Source organism: Lepidothrix coronata, unplaced genomic scaffold (genome assembly GCF_001604755.1).
Source record: "Lepidothrix coronata isolate B3197 unplaced genomic scaffold, Lepidothrix_coronata-1.0 Scaffold97, whole genome shotgun sequence".
NCBI lineage: Eukaryota > Metazoa > Chordata > Aves > Passeriformes > Pipridae > Lepidothrix > Lepidothrix coronata.
The window spans coordinates 634,118-652,161 of NW_016690277.1; the positions used below are offsets into that span (position 1 = coordinate 634,118).

Here is an 18,044-nt window from a genome sequence, read left to right on the forward strand (position 1 = left end):
CATTTTTAGCAGTAGAACAGATATAACCTCACAATGGCCCTCAAAAAACATCCAAACCTATTTAACAAGTTTTCTTAAACTAGCATCCCCAAAGCAAAACACAGACATTATAACCAGCAATAACCCAAACATTAACTCTGTTTTCACTGGACCCACTGAAATCACTCATTCTGTAGTTCAGAGACTGCCTCTGTCAAAGAGGAAGTCAATTAACAGCAGATTTTTCCCAAAAGCAGCTTTATTGCAGCTGAACCCACAAGTGACCCAAGAAACAGGTACCCCAAAATCAATAAAATAATGGCCTTTCCTTAAAACAGAGGTGATGCCTTTACATACACTACCAGAAAACCATATAAACGCAGCCTCACTATGTACAAAAACCCTTTCACTAATCTATCGATCTCTCAAACCTAAAAAAAAAACCAAAAAAAAAAAAAAAACAAAACAAAAAACGAAAAAAAAAACAAAAAAAAAAAAAAAAAGAAACACATAAACAGTAACCAATACAAAACCAAAACTCCATGAGTCAAACACAATAAAGGGTTTAAGAATGCATGTGTAAGGAGAGAATGAAACAGTGGCCACCGGAGTACGAATGAGAAAGTTGAGCGGAGATATGTATGTGTGTGTGAACGCAAGTACACTTTATAGCAAGACATCTTTAACACTACTTCAAACAATACCACCTCAAACACAACATCTACAACCCAACACATTTCCCTTTTAAATAAAGATGATGCCATTACACAAAGTCACCCTCAGATAAAAGGTTATCCACACCTACAAACCCTGGGTAATTTGAGATTGCTTGAATATTGCACGAACCAATAAAGTTGTAAACAGTTCAATAAAGGCCTTGTGACGATAGGCCCTGTTTTTTATAATTAGCTGAAATAAGATTGGTTATAATAAGAATATAATAATAAGAATGTGCCTTAATCAACACCCCACTTATCCACTTTGCTTGAATGGGCAGCACTGAAAAGCTACTAGGGTAGCATGGGGTGGATGGGTTAAGTGAACTAAAAAGTGATTGCTCCTTAAAAGAAAGAGCTGTACCTCCTGCACAAGGATTCAGAGATTTGGTTTACCTCCACGGCATTGTCTCAGAGCGTGCTGGTCTCATCACAAAACAAGTGCTGCTTTGGGTGGAAGCTTGAAGAGGAATGGAATTGGTTGGTTGGTTTTAAGCTTTATAGCAAACTGTAATATGCTCCAAGAACTTCCTTTTTCAAGTAAATTTAAATGCCAGAAAAAAAAGGTTTGTTCCTCCTCTCAAAAGGTAACACTTGTCTGCATTATAGGTAGGCCTGACAGGAGTTTCACTACACAACAGCAATTTAACAGCCTATATGAAAAGTTTAAAACAAGTCTTTAATAGAAAATGTCATACTGTAGCAATAGTTTTGACATGTTTAGGCAACTGAACAAATTTAAGGATCAGATATTAATGTATCTTTTCTATTTCAGGAACCAATTCACAAGAATGGTCCTGAACTCATCTCAAACTTGTCAACATACCTATCTTACTCTAGGTTTCAACTTCTATTTAATACAGTTCCTTCGCTTTTCCCAAATGCCCCTCCTCAACTTCAGTCTTGCAAATATGTGGAACATAATATGCTAAAAGGGAAAAAATGAGAAAAACAACTCCTCCCAACCACCTGCTTCATCTGAACTATGAACTATATAAGTCTGATCAGCCATCTCTTTCGGATAAACAAGGCAAAAGATAACCTAAAGGTTTTTGTTTCATTTCTTTAAAAAACAAAAACAGAGACAGTCTGAAGAAGCAAACAAATAAATATAAAGGTACACAGTGGTGATTCTGTGAACATAAACAACTTTCCTCTTACAGACCTTCACACACTTCCCCAACACTAACTCATACTAAGTGTTTGTGACTACTAATGAGGAACTACAAACTCAGTTACACTCCCCAAAAATCAACTTACGGGTTCAATTTGCAACTTAAGATGCTCAATTTACAAAATGCACCTTCAGTCACTCTCATTGATATAAAGAACTCTCAATAATACAGACAAAAGCAGAATATTACTTGTCTGAGTGGGTGACAGTGGGTCAATGAAAAATGAATGCTAGCTCATCAATCTCATTTTTCATCCAGTTTGTATATGGATTCACACAGTCTTTAAGTTTCTGTATAAAAACTGTATCAGCTAGTTAAGTAACAACATGGAATATTCAGTCAGTAAAGCTTAACAGTCTTTTACACGCTCATCTGTCTTATTAATTATTTTCCACAGGACCTAAGTGCCTTGAAATACACCTGTGCTTTAGTCAGCAAGGACTGATGGATGTTGTCCTCCAACAGGGCTGGATACTGAGGAAAAGCAAAGAAAACATACCAAAATTAACAACTTCTCAACAAGCTTTCTAAGGTGCTACTAATTACACTAGAGACTTTATTCTACTGTTGCAAGCTTTGCCCAAAGAGGATAGCAAAATAGTATTTAATAAAATACAGAAATCCAAGTTTTTAAATTACCTCTTTTTCCCCAGCATCTGCAGACAAACCTCAATGCCTTTCCAAATATCAGAAGACATCAGGTGTAAAATTAGCAAATTTCCCCCTGCCATCATGCAAGCTTCTCCCCATTCTGACATTACAGTATGAAAGTTGTTTTTAAAAAAGTTGTATTTAACAGACCACAATTAACTAGTTTTGTTCAAGCTTCTAGAAGAACTGAACTGGTAAGAGGCTAAATATAGGAAGTTCTAGTTCAAAAGATAGTTGTCACTGCCATAGAATGGAAGTGCTTATACAGCCAAAATAGCAACATTGCCTGTATTATTAACCAAGGTTCTTTTAAAAACATTCAATGACATTTCCACAGTGCTCATTACTATGGCACCTGAAAATGGAGGAGGATTATAAAGCACCCATAATGAAACTACTTATTTCCTGAGAACACTTCAAACTAACAATAGTAAAGAAGAACTGTCTATACTGCTGAAACCTCTCTTACTTACCTGGAATAGAATCATAGAATCATAGAATCAGATGGGTTGGAAAGGACCTCTGAGATCATCAAGTCCAACCCTTAATCCACTACCACCACAGTTGCTAGACCATGGCACTAAGTGCCACGTCCAGCCTCATCTTAAAAACCTCCAGGGAGGGAGAATCCACCACTTCCCTGGGCAGCCCATTCCAATGGCTGATTACCCTCTCTGTAAAGAATTTCTTTCTAATATCTAACCTAAACCTCCCCTGGCGCAGCTTAAGGCCATGCCCTCTTGTCCTACTGCTGATTGTCTGGGAGAAGAGACCAACCCCCACTGAGGAGAATGAGAAGTCCGATTGGGAAAGATTTCAAGCGTGGAGGGACATTTACAGAGCTTAAATGGACTGTTAACTTATTGGAGTGACTGTTATCCCCCAGTTCATCATTGGTTTTACATCAAGTTTAATGTACCCCCATATTATTCCCCTCTATCCCTCAGATTTTCCCGCCAAAAGTTGTTTACCACCTTGTTCTTCCCTGCTTTCCCGCTCCTCTGTCACTGATTGGTTGAGGTTTGCCGGAGTGCAGAGGGAGCTACCATTGGTCCCTTCCCCTGGACACCCACAAGTTACACCCACCTTTCCCCTGTCTCCCAATCCAGTCTCACCCTGAGTTGTCAGTCCCATGCTCCGCCCCAGTTCTGAATCCTCCCCTCAGACTTACCCTATGTAAGTCCCTGTGTTCTCTCAATAAATTGGCATTGCACCCAGACCTCAGCTGGGTCTGAACCCTTTGTGTAGTGCTGCGTCCCTTTCCCTTCTCCCCTCGGGCCGTGGCACCCACCTGCCTACAACCTCCTCTCAGGTAGTTGTAGAGAGCGATGAGGTCTCCCCTGAGCCTTCTCAAGGCTAAACAATCCCAGCTCCCTCAGCCTCATAGGACTTGTGTTCAAGTCCCTTCATCAGCCTCGTTGCCCTTCTCTGCACCTGCTCCAGCACCTCAATGTCCTTCCTGAACTGAGGGGCCCAGAACTGGACGCAGCACTCCAGGTGAGGCCTCACCAGCACTGAGTACAGGGGCAGAATCACTTCCCTGGTCCTGCTGGCCACACTGTTCCTGATCCAGGCCAGGATGCCATTGGCCTTCTTGGCCACCTGGGCACACTGCTGGCTCATGTTCAGCCTCCTGTCAATGAGCACTCCCAGGTCCCTCTCTGGCTGCTCTCCAGCCACTCTGTCCCCAGCCTGTAGCAATGCAGTGGGTTGTTGTGGCCAAAGTGCAGGACCCGGCACTTGGCCTTGTTGAACCTCATCCCGTTGGAACCAGCCCAACTCTCCAGCCTATCCAGGTCCCTCTGCAGAGCCCTCCTGCCTTCCAGCAGGTCGACACTCCCTCCCAACTTGGTGTCATCTGCAAATTTGCTAATGATGGACTCAATCCCCTCATCTAAATCATCGATAAAGATATTAAACAGAACTGGGCCCAGCACTGACCCCTGGGGGACACCACTGGTGACCGGCCGCCAGTTGGATGCAGCCCCGTTCACCAGCACTCTCTGGGCCCGACCCTCCAGCCAGCTCCTAACCCAGCACAGGGTGCCCCTGTCCAAGCCATGGGCTGCCAGCTTTTCCAGGAGTATATTATAGGAGACAGTGTCAAAGGCTTTGCTGAAGTCCAGACAGACCACATCCACAGCCTTCCCCTCATCCACCAGGTGGGTCACCTGATCATAGAAGGAGATCAGGTTGGTCAGACAGGACCTGCCCTTCCTAAACCCGTGCTGGCTGGGTCTGATCCCTTGTCCATCCTGTAGGTGCTGTGTGATTGCACCCAGGATGATCTGCTCTATTACCTTGCCAGGTAATGTTCCATTACCTTGCCAGGAAACTGTTAGAGCTGAAGTCTAGATCTAAGTTTACAGTTCACAAAGTCTGATCTTTCACGTTTAGCTTTGCAAATTAACAAAGTCATTTTCAGACGTGAAGTTAGTTCTTGGTTTATTTCAGTATATGTATTGAACACTTATGGTGCAAATAATGTGTGGGGGAAAAAAGAGTGTATCAGGCCAGGATTGCTTAACTCAAGAAAAGCCTATTCTGAACGACACGGAGGAATAAATACAAGGATTTTACACTAAAAATCTACCAAATCCCTCTCTCCTGCCCAAAAAGAATAAAAATTAGTATCGATATTTTGAAGACTAATGAGAAGTTCAGAGTCCTCTTGATTCACTTTAGAAGTAGTAATCCTAAACCAACTTTCCTCAAATTAAAGCAATGGGACAAAAAAAAAAAAACACAACACCAAAAAAGGCTAAGGTAACAGCAGGAAATATGTTCCTGAAAGTAATACCATAGCTTTGTTTCTATCCTAAACAAAGTTGGTATTAAAAGAAAATATTTGAACCTAATTAGAAAAGCAGAATATGGAACAAAGAAAAGCTCAATTTCTGGGAGTGAATCACCCCTCCCATATATCAGTAGGATCCTGGAGGTTTAGAAGGCATGGGGAGGGACAGGTAGTTCTGCACTCAAACAGATCAGCTGTTTGTCTGTGGCTGTCAAACAGGCTCTTATCAAAGGTGAAATGACAGACAGTGGAAACAGAGACACAAAATTTTATAAATTACTCGGCATACCTTTCCCCTTTTACAAACAGAGCCAAATCCTAAACATTTCATTCAAGTAATTTAGCATTCCACTGCAATAAAAGCTTGTAACAGCCAAGGACATGCTTTTCAAAATCTGAGGACTATGTGACTACAAGCAAACTACCACAGAGTACATTCAACTGCAAATTTCCTCAAAGCAGCTTACTCGGGATCACGGGCCATGTGCCGGCTCTTACGCTGCAGGAAGAAGGTGGCTCAGTCCTCTTCCACTGGAACTACTTCCAATTTACTAAAGACTGAAAGCAGAAAGGGAAGTTGTTTGCTTATCTATAACCTAACAAGATTTACTAGCTGAAAATTGCTGAAAATCTCAAATTTCAATGGGATTTAGGTCCCTGACTCTCTTAATTTCCTTTTACAACAGTGTGGGACTTCAGCATTCCAGGTGATGTGCAGCAGGTTGTCTTGAAAGTGCCATAACTGACAATGGGTCACTGTCAGCAGAAGCAGCATCATTACACCCCAGACAACTACTCATATCATTCCAAATTCTAAACCAATAGAAATATTTATTTTTGTTGTTGTTTCTGGTTTGGTTTTTTTTTTTTAGCCCAGTCAAAATAGATTGAAACTTTGATTCAGTATGTGATCATATGTCCATTAGTTTTAAGACCATCACCCAATAAACACTACAAAGCAAAATTAAAAAGCCTTAATTTTATAAGGAAAAAATTAATGACTTTTTTTAGCAAATCTTTTTTATTGATGACTTGTACAATATTAGCATTATAATAACCTTAAAGAACAAGAGAGATGCTGCATGTCTCAATCCCAGCTAAGAACTGCCAGAGTGCTGCTCTGCACATCCATGCCTTCTGTGGATGGCACAAAGTCTCCTCAGGGGTATCATCTCTCCAAGTGAAAAAAATCCATTAGTTCATTAACTTTCCAGCCTTGATGACCTGAATTCAGAAAGCTTCCCTGAACCACAAATGGCCCATTCCTTGCTTACCCAACACTCCATGCAAATCCCACAAGAATTATTTCTGTTTTTTTTTCAATTAACCTACAAGTAGCTCAGTATTTTACAATTGTTTAAAAATCAACACTATTTAAAGAGGAAATCAGTGAAATACACACCAACTTATACAGACTGTAAACACATTTCCTGTAGTCATTTCAAAACAAGGAACACAATGAACGACTTGAGGGAGATGAAGGAAGAAAGGGGGATGGTGGGGCTGAAGGACCTTCAGAGGCTTCGGGGGATTTGTGACAACTCCTCCTCCATAATAACAACAGCATAACAAATTGAGAACTTGCACAGGAATAGAAAAATAAAATTTTATGGTAGTCAGAGGCCAACAGAGGATAATTTTTTCCCCCTTCAGCTTACTTCAGTGAGGGGAAGGAAGATACACTTAATAAATCACTTACAGATTTACAGATAATCAATATCCCTGCATTCTGACAATAACCTCTCTCTGGGGGATTTTTGCACCACAGTGCAAACACCATGACTGGATGCACAGATCAGCAGTGCCTGGAACACTAAGACTAACACTGAAATGACTGCAATAGAAAAAAATTCAGAGCTACATAGGAAATTAAAGCCATGTATATAATACAAAAAAGCAAAAAGAAAAGGTCCACTCAGATGCTACCAACACTTTAAAAACAGAAGTAGTGTAAAAGTAAAAAGCATTTATTTCAATAAAGATTCTTCAGAAACAAAATGTAAGACACACAATCTATACTCAGACTACACAGTCTAAGGAATTAACATGAATTTTGTATTGTATAATTTTGCCCAATTTCATATCATTCACATGTATAATTATTGTCTTCATTTATGTGTGTTACCATTAAACAAAAATTGGCATTTCCACAAATGCATCTCGTCCATAACCATGAACAAATAAAGCAAGTTATTTGTGCACATTTTGCATAGTACTATACCTTATTTAAACTATACACAAAGCAGTTTCAGCCCTCAAACACTAATTTTACACACAGCTAATTAAAGAATTTAGGCCACTCCACTGCAAACATCATCCAAATGTAAGTGTTTATTACAGTTTTGTCCTCCTTGCTGTACTCAGGTGCTAAATGCACTTTTTTTCTTCCCTAAAACACTAAAAATGTCAATATAGGGGTTCTTTTGTTAAGTCATCTAACAGTATTTACTTATGCTGAGATGCCAGTACTTCCACCTTTACAAAGGAGACATCAGTGATTTAAAAATTCTGCCAGCTTTAACTGACCTTCAGAAAAATAAAATAGCCCTGTGATTAAAAGCACAGTTTGGCCATAGTGTAGTTTTCTACTACACCACTTTCCTACTCTTTGTTTCCACAAAACCTGACTCAGACTGAAAAACACGAGCTTACTTCTCTAGAGCTGTTCTTCCGCTAGTGCAGCTACTAGAAATCAAAGATAAGATCCAGTGATCGTATGCACAAGGTCAAGAACCTATTTTAGACTGTAACACAATCACTGTGAGTTTTATGAATGGACTCAATCAAACTATCTTAAGAAAAATCTGTCCCAGTCTATCACAAAATGTTTTCACCACATACAGAGAGACTATCTGACACTGCACATCAGTCATGGTGATGAAAGTCTAAAAGCACCTGCACTAAGACTACCTGGTCTACAGATCAAAGCCAAAGGCTTTACAGTACCTGTTGGAAATTGTGAAAAATGGGGTCACTTATGCTGTGTATACCTGCCCAGAACAGATTAAAGGAAAAATTAATAACTTGTAGAGAAAAAAGTCTATTTTTATGTTACATACTATTATTATAAGTATTCATGTAGAATATTGAAAATTCTTTATCAGTTTTACAGCAACTTTCAAAGTTCTTTTACCTACCACTACCAGGGAAAAACAGTAATTCCTGTTTAATAATGCATTACTATACAAAACAAGAGTGAAGGGATGGAGATGCCTAACGAAGCCACTTGAAAAAGCTCAGACTGAATTAGCCAGCATCGAAATCTCAATAGAACACTACTGGCATTAGCTTTACACTCCTGCACAAAAATCAAGCAAATTTCAAATAAAGGCAAGATCCATAAATGGCAGTACTCTTTCCAGTACCACACAGAGGCACTTGCTCAAAACTCTAGACCAAGGGGAACGCTAATTGCTCAGAACTTCACACCCAGTCAACACAGAAAACCAAGAAAAATAGCAACTGAAACCTGAACATCTACAGAACTCAGGAATTCTGAGATTAGGTTAGACAAAAACTAAAAGATAATATGCACAGTGTCACAAAAAACCCAACCAAACAAAAACCTACCTACAACTACTCAAAGAATAGTTGGAATTAGTGCTAGCACCTCTTAAAAATTGTAAATGTATTATTAGGACATTCAGGCTGCTCACCACATTTCATTAAAGAAAAAGAAATCTGTGAAAACTGGAAGGACTTAATAAGATTAACTGTCCAGTAAACAGCAAGTATTTCTATACTTTTCTTAATTTGCACCAAAACAACACTTTCTTCCTTTGAATAAGACAAACAGTGTTTCAGTTTTTTGGTTTGTTTTATTTCCAGGGTTTAAGTCTACTAAAATTTTAGTTGTGAATATTAACTTATTATTACTGTGAACACTACATGAGTTAATAGCTAACATGCTCTTAGAAATATGTTTGAGAATATAAAGCCATCAAGATTCACAAGCCAACCACGTAAAACGTGGAGTTAACTAAGTGATCTTGCAGAACTTGGTGGGTTCATATTATTTTATTCAGAGCTGAAAAAGCCTGCAGTAAACCATCCCCTAATTCCACCCTTGTCCCACCCTCATGCCTCTCCATTCCCTCACCAACACAGCACGAATGCTCTAGGGGTTATAAGCCAAAGCAGAAATACACGTACCGCTTACATAACTCGAATGCTTAAAAATTTAACCACAGTTCAATGTTTTTTTTATGGTCTATCTGCTCTGAGATGCTCAAGACGGACAAAATTTACATCAACTTCTGGAACTGAAAGATCTGCACATTACAGGTTGAAGCATAAATTTAACAAACCTCATCTTCAACTTGCATCACCAATTCCCCAAGACTCAAAACAAACCACGGCAGCAGCTGGCACTCCCCGAGAAGAAAAAAAGCCTTCTGCCTACACAAAGCCTAGAACAAGTGGCTGTTAGATCCCAGGAGAAAGGAACACTGGCAATGAAAACATGAGTCTCATGGAAGAGCTGGAGTTATTTACTTCTAAGTCTACATAACTTTCTTGGAGGAAGAGCATGAATTGATAAACGGAATTGAAGGAAAGGGAAGGCTGGTTGTCTTTCTGCGCAAGATCGAACAAAACGAGAATTTTCTTGGGCACAAGTATTTCAAATAAAATTAGTCAGTGAAGCTTATATATATATATATATGTATTTAAAGACTCCTTTTATCGCTAGTGCATGTGTAGAATCTCCCCAAATGCTGTCCAGAATTCATTCTGTAACCATGTAGCACTGATGCACCAAAATAGTTCTGAGAACTGGCAAACCACTACTTTGTAGTAGTACTCCAGAGAAGAAAGACAGCTCTGCAGGAAAGCAAAATGATTGAAAGCACTCAAAAAACTCCCTCCAACTATAACGGTCAAACCCTACATTGGGTCCTGCTGGTTTTCAGAAGGATCTGTCCAACCAATTTTATGGTGACACCTGCACTGAGAGAAAGAAGAATGACTTCTTGCAAAAAAGTTCATTCAGTGCAGCTTAATGTTACTTAAATTTTGAAAATGAATTCCCTAAATGCTTTCTGAATTCTCACATACTGTTTATTTCTGTAAGAAACTTGCATTTTTTTTACTTTCTACAGCTTTTCCATTAAAGCACATTTAAGGCTACTATCTTCCACTAGCTAACCAGTCACAGCAAAAGACCTCAAATACATTTGGAGGAAACATAATTTATACATGTTAGATCTCCCTTACAGAAATCATATCTCTCCAAGTTTTAACTGTAAATCTAGCATTCTCTGGCAACACTTCTCACAGATCAAATATATCACCTTAAAATTAGATTTGCTGCAAGCTTGTTTGAGAGCTTTGAAGGTATTCCTCTAGGCAGTAGTAATGGGCTCACTGAGAGTTAAGCAGTGAGAGCCAATTTGAGACCCTGAGAGTACTTTAAACTAAACCAGGGAAGAAAACAACCCCCTACACTTCTCCAAAACAAGTTCAATTAATTAATATTTTGTAGGAATATCAAATCTGCATTTTGTATAATGCACATACTGTGTATTGAGTAGACTACTGCACTCTTCCAAATAATTAAAAAAAAACCAACTTGCTAACTATACTCAACTCACATCACAGACAATTACTTGACATTTCAGAAATTATTTTGTTATTTTTAGCATCCATATTCATATCTGCTGCATGTTTATGAATCTGAAACAACAGGGTTTGAAGATTGCTTAAGAAAAAAGCAACAACAGTCACTAAAAAGCCCTCTTACACTGTTCCATCTCCTGCTTTACCACCACCCTGAATGCTGTCTGGATAGACCTTAGATATGGAACAGTTATATTTTATGAAGGTATTAAAAGTACCAGAAGTGGTTATTGAAAGTAGCACACTGGGAAGTCTTCTGTGGTGGTACATAAGGATACTTAAGCTTAATCTCATGAGTTTGCTCTACTTAATATAAAGTAAACTTTCATAAAAATGTATTTCTATTACACTTCCCGAGTTTGAAATATGCTCAAGTCTGAAGTCTCAGAGAATGCATTCTCATTTGGACTTCTTCTGATGCAAAGATTATCACTGCCTTTAAGTCACGAGAGAACACAAGAAAGTTCTTTTAAGTAGGACAGTTTATAAATTAGAAATAATGCATTTTTTTTCCTATTATGAACAGAAAAACAGAAAAGTGTTTTTCTCAACTACTTTTGATTACTGTACAACCCACTTCAGCAAAACAGTGCTGATGTCACTGCCCTTGAGGTAACAAAAAGCACCATCACAGCACATACCAGGAGCAAATATTAAGGGACACTTGGGATGGCAGATAATCTGTCACCAATTACCAGAAATAATAAAGAAGAAATCTAGACTAAAACTAATTCCAAGGTATTAGGATCTCTAGGTAGAACACTCCTGGTTTTCCAATGTTTTGGTTAATTTCTACTTCATTTCTAGTAGGGTAGAAAAAGTGAACTTTAGTAATGTTTTGTAAAGTACTATTTCTCCTTTCCTTTAGTTACAGTAAAATATAACAATAACAGAAGTATGAAAGATACTATAAAAATATAAAATATTAAAGGAAAAAAACTACATGGAGGAAGTTACCTTAATATTGCTATGCTCCAGGAACATTAACTCTTCAATTTGGCTACTTGTAGCTTAATGTAATAGTAAATAGCTACCTCCCATGCAAGCAGCAAACTAATCTAAAACAGGTAGACCTCCTGAGGAAAGATGATCAATAAGAAGACAAATTGAAGCAGCCTACAAAGTCACCTCTGGAAGTACTCTTAATTCAGAACCAAAGCACAGAACTAGCAAATTTGGGATAAAAGAGTGAAGAAGCTGCTGTAGGAATAGTACATTTTCTAAACATAGACTCTACCCCCCACAAAAATGCACCTTGCTGATATGAATATTTATCTCCCTGCAGTCACTGGCACCAGTCACAGGACCAAAGCTCAACAACCACTTAGGCCTCCCCAAAATTTGCAATAGGATCTTTACATGAACTAAAAGCTACTGACTTCTGCAATTATGACAGGTAAACTCCTCCAAATCTCTCAACAAAGTACATGTTTCTTTTCTGTAAACACTTGATCAACACATGCTTGTAGCATATGTGGGTAGAGCCCTTCCCAAATCTTCGTTCATGAAGCTGAGCCATGATGATCAACAGCACTGTCAACAAACTGTCTTAGAACAGAAAATCTCCTGGACGGAACACCTGCAAAGTTGCTCTCAACAAATGTCACCAAACAGTTGACATTTGTCACCAAACCTTGATGACTAGTTACTTACTGAATTATTTTAGGAAGGAAACATTTTTTTTTTTTAAGTTTTTAAAGTTTTAACCTAGATATTCTTTAAGCAACTGAAAACAAAAAGACAATGCTAGTAAAAACAGTTTCAGAAGAAAAAACCTGATTCCAGTGTTTAACTTTATGTAAGAACAGGGCTCCCTTAGAGCATTCTTCACCTTCCCAAAACAAATTTCATATGCTCACATACAAAAGTGGTGAAAAACACAAACCTAACTTTACCCCATTGTTAAGTCTGCCTTTGTTGGCTGACTCATAGCTACATATTCACAGTTGGAATACATGAATCTGTTTATCAAATTAAAAGACTGATATCTTTTGGTGCAGTTTGTTATAAAACATACATATGGGGTTTGCTATGGTTTATTTTTGTACAGGTTTTCCTACTGCTTGCTAGTAAAACCCTGGCTACACTGCAGCAAGTCTTTTTCTTTATTTCTTTATTTCTATAAGCCAACATGTCTTAACAAAATTGACATTCTTGGAAAAGGCTATTTAAAGAAATAAACGAAATCTGGAGACCAAAAACCTCTCATCAGCTAAAATTCCTAATTTCATAGCCCACTTTTTTCTTTTTACTTTTCCCACTAAATGCAACTGTCAGTGATTAAAAGTAAAGGAAATAGTAAAACAGTGTAACTCAGATTGCTATGATTAAGCTGGCTGCTGAGAATATAAAGAAATCTCTTAATTTCATCAGCAAGAGTTTTGATGAAGCAAATATATTGATATATTCCCTGCCAGTGAAGTGAGATAAACAGGTATGTCCAGTTCCTTTATAAAGGCAAGGCACATTAGTTCTACACCACTGCCTACCGGGATCAGACGTAGCACTGAGAAGTTAACATTAAACCTTAAAAGCCAGAGACTCGACTAAGTGTCTTCTTTATAACACACACTCCACTGAACACATACACACTTCCTGGCCATCCTCCGGCAGGCTGAAGCTTTTCTGTTTCTCTTGTTCTGCAACACCATTACTTGTGCTGTAGTTGTTACTCTGTTGTAAGCTTTAATTGAAACAACTGTCAAAACACAGCCAGCTACGGCACTTTAAATTAATAATCTGGCTCCTTCCCCTCTGTAACTCAAAGGGAAGGCACACTCTCGGCTCTGCCGAACCTGCAACGAAGTTACCTATGCCTACATGTTTATAGTAGCACCTTCCGAACCAGCTGGCACTGTGCCACCTAAATCTTATAATCATACGACTTATAGCCTCTTTTACGGAGCGGAATGCGAAATAAATTTTCTCGAAAAGGAAACTCTGCAGAAGACATAAATAAATACTCCCCCCGCCCCCCTTCCCCCTTCCGGGGCTAACTAATTTTGTTGATGTAGGCGTATATAACCTTCGGCTCCTTCTCGGAGGCCTCTTCCTTGAAAACAAAGAAACCCAGCCCCCCCCCCTCCCCAAGCCGTACGTGGATTTTCATAATTGATTTGTTTGATGAGGGGGGCGATAATCGCGGGGACCAGTTCCTCCCGCCTCCCACCGGAGGAGCTCCCCCGAGGGGCAGCTCCCGCACCTCTCCCGGGGTGCCGCGGCCGCTGACAGCTCCCCCCGCCGCGCTCGCACCCGCACGGCCCCGCTGGCGGGGCGGCGGGGCCTGCGGAGGCCGCCCGCCGCGGCCCGGGGTGCCCGGTACTCACGGGGAAGGCTCGGATCCGCATCTTGGTGTCCTTCCGGCTGCCCGTCCCCTTGCTCAGGTTCGACATCTTCGGGCCCGGCGGCGCCTCCCGCGCGGGGCGGCAGCGCCGGGGGACTCGCGGCGGGGCGGCGGGGCCGGGGCTGCGGGGGGGAAAGGCCGCCGGCGACCTTCGGTGCGGGCGCGGCCCCCGGGGGTGCCGGGCCGGGCCGGGCGGGGGCGGCGGCGGCGCGGGCCCCTCGCTCCGCTGGCGGCGCTTCCCTTCAGCCTCCGCCGCGATGGCGGACAAACATCGCTCACTGCGCAGGGTCGGGCGCCCCCCCCGCTTCCCTTCGCTTCCTTCCCTTCTCTTCCTTCCCTTCCTCTCCTTCCCTTCCCGTCCTTCCCTCCCCTCCCACCGCCCGGCGCGCTCGGATCCGGCCGCGGCGGGGCGGGGGCGGTGGGAGGGCCGGGGGCGGGGAGAGGCTTTCGCGCCGCTCTCGCGAGGCTTCCGCGCTGTCGCGAGACGTTTCCCCCCCCTTTCTCAGGCGGGCTGTCAGGGGCGGGGAGGGCGCCGCTGATTGGTGGGAAGCGCGCCGTTGATTGGCGGGAAGCGCGCCGCTGATTGGTGGGAAGCAGCGCCGCGCGGGGAGGGGCGGGGCCGAGGGCGGCCCGGCCCGGGAGGGGCGGTGGGGACGGGGGTGCCCGGGGCGGTCGTGAGGGGGGAATGTCCCGCCCCGGCCGTGTCACGGAGCCGTGGCCTCGCGGAGTCACACAGTCATAGAGACATCGAGGTTGCCACAGACCTTTGGGATCATCCAGTCCAGCCGTCCACACTGTAACAGCCCCTAAGCCACTAAACCACATGACCCAGCGCCAGATCCAGATGCCTCTTGCAGAATCACAGAATCGATTACGTTCGAAAAGACCTCTGAGATCATCGAGTCCAACCTTTGACCTAACACCACCTTATCTAGTAGACCATGGCACTGAGAGCCAAATCCAGTCTCTTCTTAAACACTTCCAGGGATGGTGACTCCACCACCTCCCTGGGCAAACTTTTCCAATGCCCGACCAATATCCTACTTGTCAGACTCGTGGCAGGTGTCTCATGAGGTTTAAAGTGCAAGTTTTGGCACTGACAGGGAAGCCTCAGATGGGCCTTGCAGCTGCAAACGGGACACAGCGCCTGCCCTGTGCCCGGCACCCGGCGGTAACCTGGCTGGGCACTGCTGGAAAGGGAAGAGCAGACCCTTCCTGTTCCTTGCCCTTGGAAGTGTCCCGGTCCCTGTGAATCATGTCAGCGGCAGGCGGGTCCCGCCGCAGGGTGCCGTGTTGCAAGGCAGGTGTATGTATTGATGCTCCGTGCTCACAGGGTGCTGTGTTGCAAGGCAGGAGTACTTATTGATGCTCCGTGTCTGTGTTGCAGTGCATGCCTGAGAAATGACGGTGCCACCTGAGGCAACGCTTACATATGCCCAGAGTTAAAAATAGGTCGTTCAGCAAAGGGCAGTTGCTTTAGAAGGGAAGAATGTTTAGAAAATGTCAGATTCGGCAAGTTAGGAGCGTGGCACCTCTGAAAGTTAGGCTGGTAGGGCAGAAAAAAATCTAGATCCCAGATGCCAGGGGGCTGACTGAAAAGTTAGTGGATTTTGAAAATGAAATCTGGGTCAAAACATGTCTTGCTCAAGATTCCCCAGAGGAAGTGTGTGGCATAGCCAGGAAGAGAATTTCTTTCCGGTGACTCTTAAACTGGACTCTGAATACCAGGACATCGTGTGATGTACGTTTTTCATCCAGCTCCATGTACCTCCATCATTTCTGTTTTCCTTTAGGTGCCTGTACACCACACATGCCTTCAGGGGATAGATGCAACATACCTTCTCTGAGCTAGTTTACTTCCTGTAACAGTAATGTCACCAGTTTTGTCTCTTTGAGTTTTTTTACAAACACTTCCCATTGGGACGATGTGTGTTCACAAATGACATATTTTTTAATCTCCTGATCAAAATTAGGCACATACGCCTAGAGTAGGTGTTATATAACAGCAACACAATAAACAATGATTGCAACATGACTATGCAATAGGAACCAGTCCTTTTCAAAATTACAGTATAGTCAAAATGCAGATGAAACAAAGATGAGATGAGAAGGGAAAGATTTCCAGTTGTTAATATGAAGAATATGGCTTACATATTGTCTCAGTATAATTTCAATCTCATTTCTCCTTCTAAGTACTTCCTTCACCAAATGAGGACAACCTCTCATGCTAGTATTTTTTTTTCCACTCCATGACAGTTAACATCAAGTCATTTGAAAAGGTTTAACTTTGACTCTTGCAAAAACAGTTTGCAGAACTGAAGTAAAAGTCAATCTGTACTGAAACACAGAGTTTTCATTTTGAAAATGTTACAAGAGTACTTTTCAACAAATTTAGTGCTGTTTCAAAACCCAAAATTTTCCCCACAAACCATTTCTGAGGAACTAGCATTTCTTCTTTCAAGAAAGAAGAAAAAGAGCAACTTTTACCGTACCCATTACTGCAGATTGCTCTAGATTAACTTCTCTAATTACTGCTTCTATGCTTTCTGATATTGGCCTTATGCTTATGGCAGGCCTGGACCACCAGCCTCTTGCCTTCTGTTCATCTAGGTTGCTTTTAATGCACATTTATATCTTAAAGTGGAGAAGTGCTGACTCACGCTCAGACACTGTTCAGTCCAGCACACTCAACAAAAAATGAAACTGTGCTCCTACCAAGTGTTGTCAATTCTCATGTCAAATAGGTTTATTTTACGTGTGAGCATATAGCTATCACCCACTAGCACAAGTAAAATGACAGTTCTAACTTTATTACTGAAAGCAGAATTTGCAGTCTGAGGCTTCTTTTTGTGCAGCTTTATGACTCAGTGGGTCACATCTGCTATCCACAAATTCCTCTGTAGCTTCTCCTTTCATCTCTGAGGTCTGTTCTGTGACTGTCCAAGGTGGAGACAATCACTATTTTTTTAGTGCAAATTTTCTATTTCCATACATAATATACAAAATGAGGTTTCACTAAAAATTAGGCTTTGAGCTTACATAAAGAACTAATTTAGATGCTTGTTAAGTGCTTATAATGTTAATTCCAGGTGGGTCCAAGCCAGAAGGAAGGCAGGCAGGTGGGGGAGGACAGATTAGCATAAGAAGAGTTAGCCACCCTAGGGCTTAACTGGGTCATCCCAGCTATCTCCCATACATCTCATGCCCTTCTGGTAGTCCAGCCACGAGGTAACGGTTCTTGTGCACAGGAGTGGTCACCCTTGTTGGAAAGTTCATATCTGTGCATTGCAGCAGCCTTAAACCCACCCTGTACCAACCACAACAACATGCAGAGTTGTGAAGACCCCCAAAATAACTTGTGCTGTGCAGAGAAGAGCTCAGCGTTATCCAAAGCAGTCATTTACTGTTTGTTTTTATTTTTTCCTGAGGTCTTATCAGTCCTCTGATTTTAGATACTGATGATATCCCTAAATAACAGTGGACATTGCTAAGGTGCCTGCCAATCCACACAAAATATCTCCCCCTGAATGACACGTCACCATCTCTGCCAGCAGAAGAAGGATGGTCCTTTACGTTGACCTGTGTACCTTGAAGATTACAGCAAATCTTTAATTATTTAAACACTGGTTTTATAACCTGATTTATACCTTAATATAAAATCTTAACCACCTGAAAATATATAATCTTAATCATGTGAAGGGCGTCAGAAATTTCAGAAGAATGTAAAGTGCGCATTACATTAGAATCAATCTAAATTTACATTTTTA

The 18,044-nt window shown here is 41.5% G+C and overlaps 1 protein-coding gene across 1 annotated transcript in view; it reads right to left on the reverse strand.

The window, feature by feature from the left end:
* CUL3 (cullin 3) overlaps positions 1-14,372 on the reverse strand; it is a 61,133-nt gene extending 46,761 nt beyond the window's left edge. The window contains exon 1 of the mRNA XM_017822345.1: positions 14,261-14,372. Coding sequence (XP_017677834.1) covers positions 14,261-14,326 — 66 coding nt within the window. The 5' untranslated portion in view covers positions 14,327-14,372. The remainder of the gene's footprint in view (positions 1-14,260) is intronic.
* Positions 14,373-18,044: the final 3,672 nt, after the last annotated feature.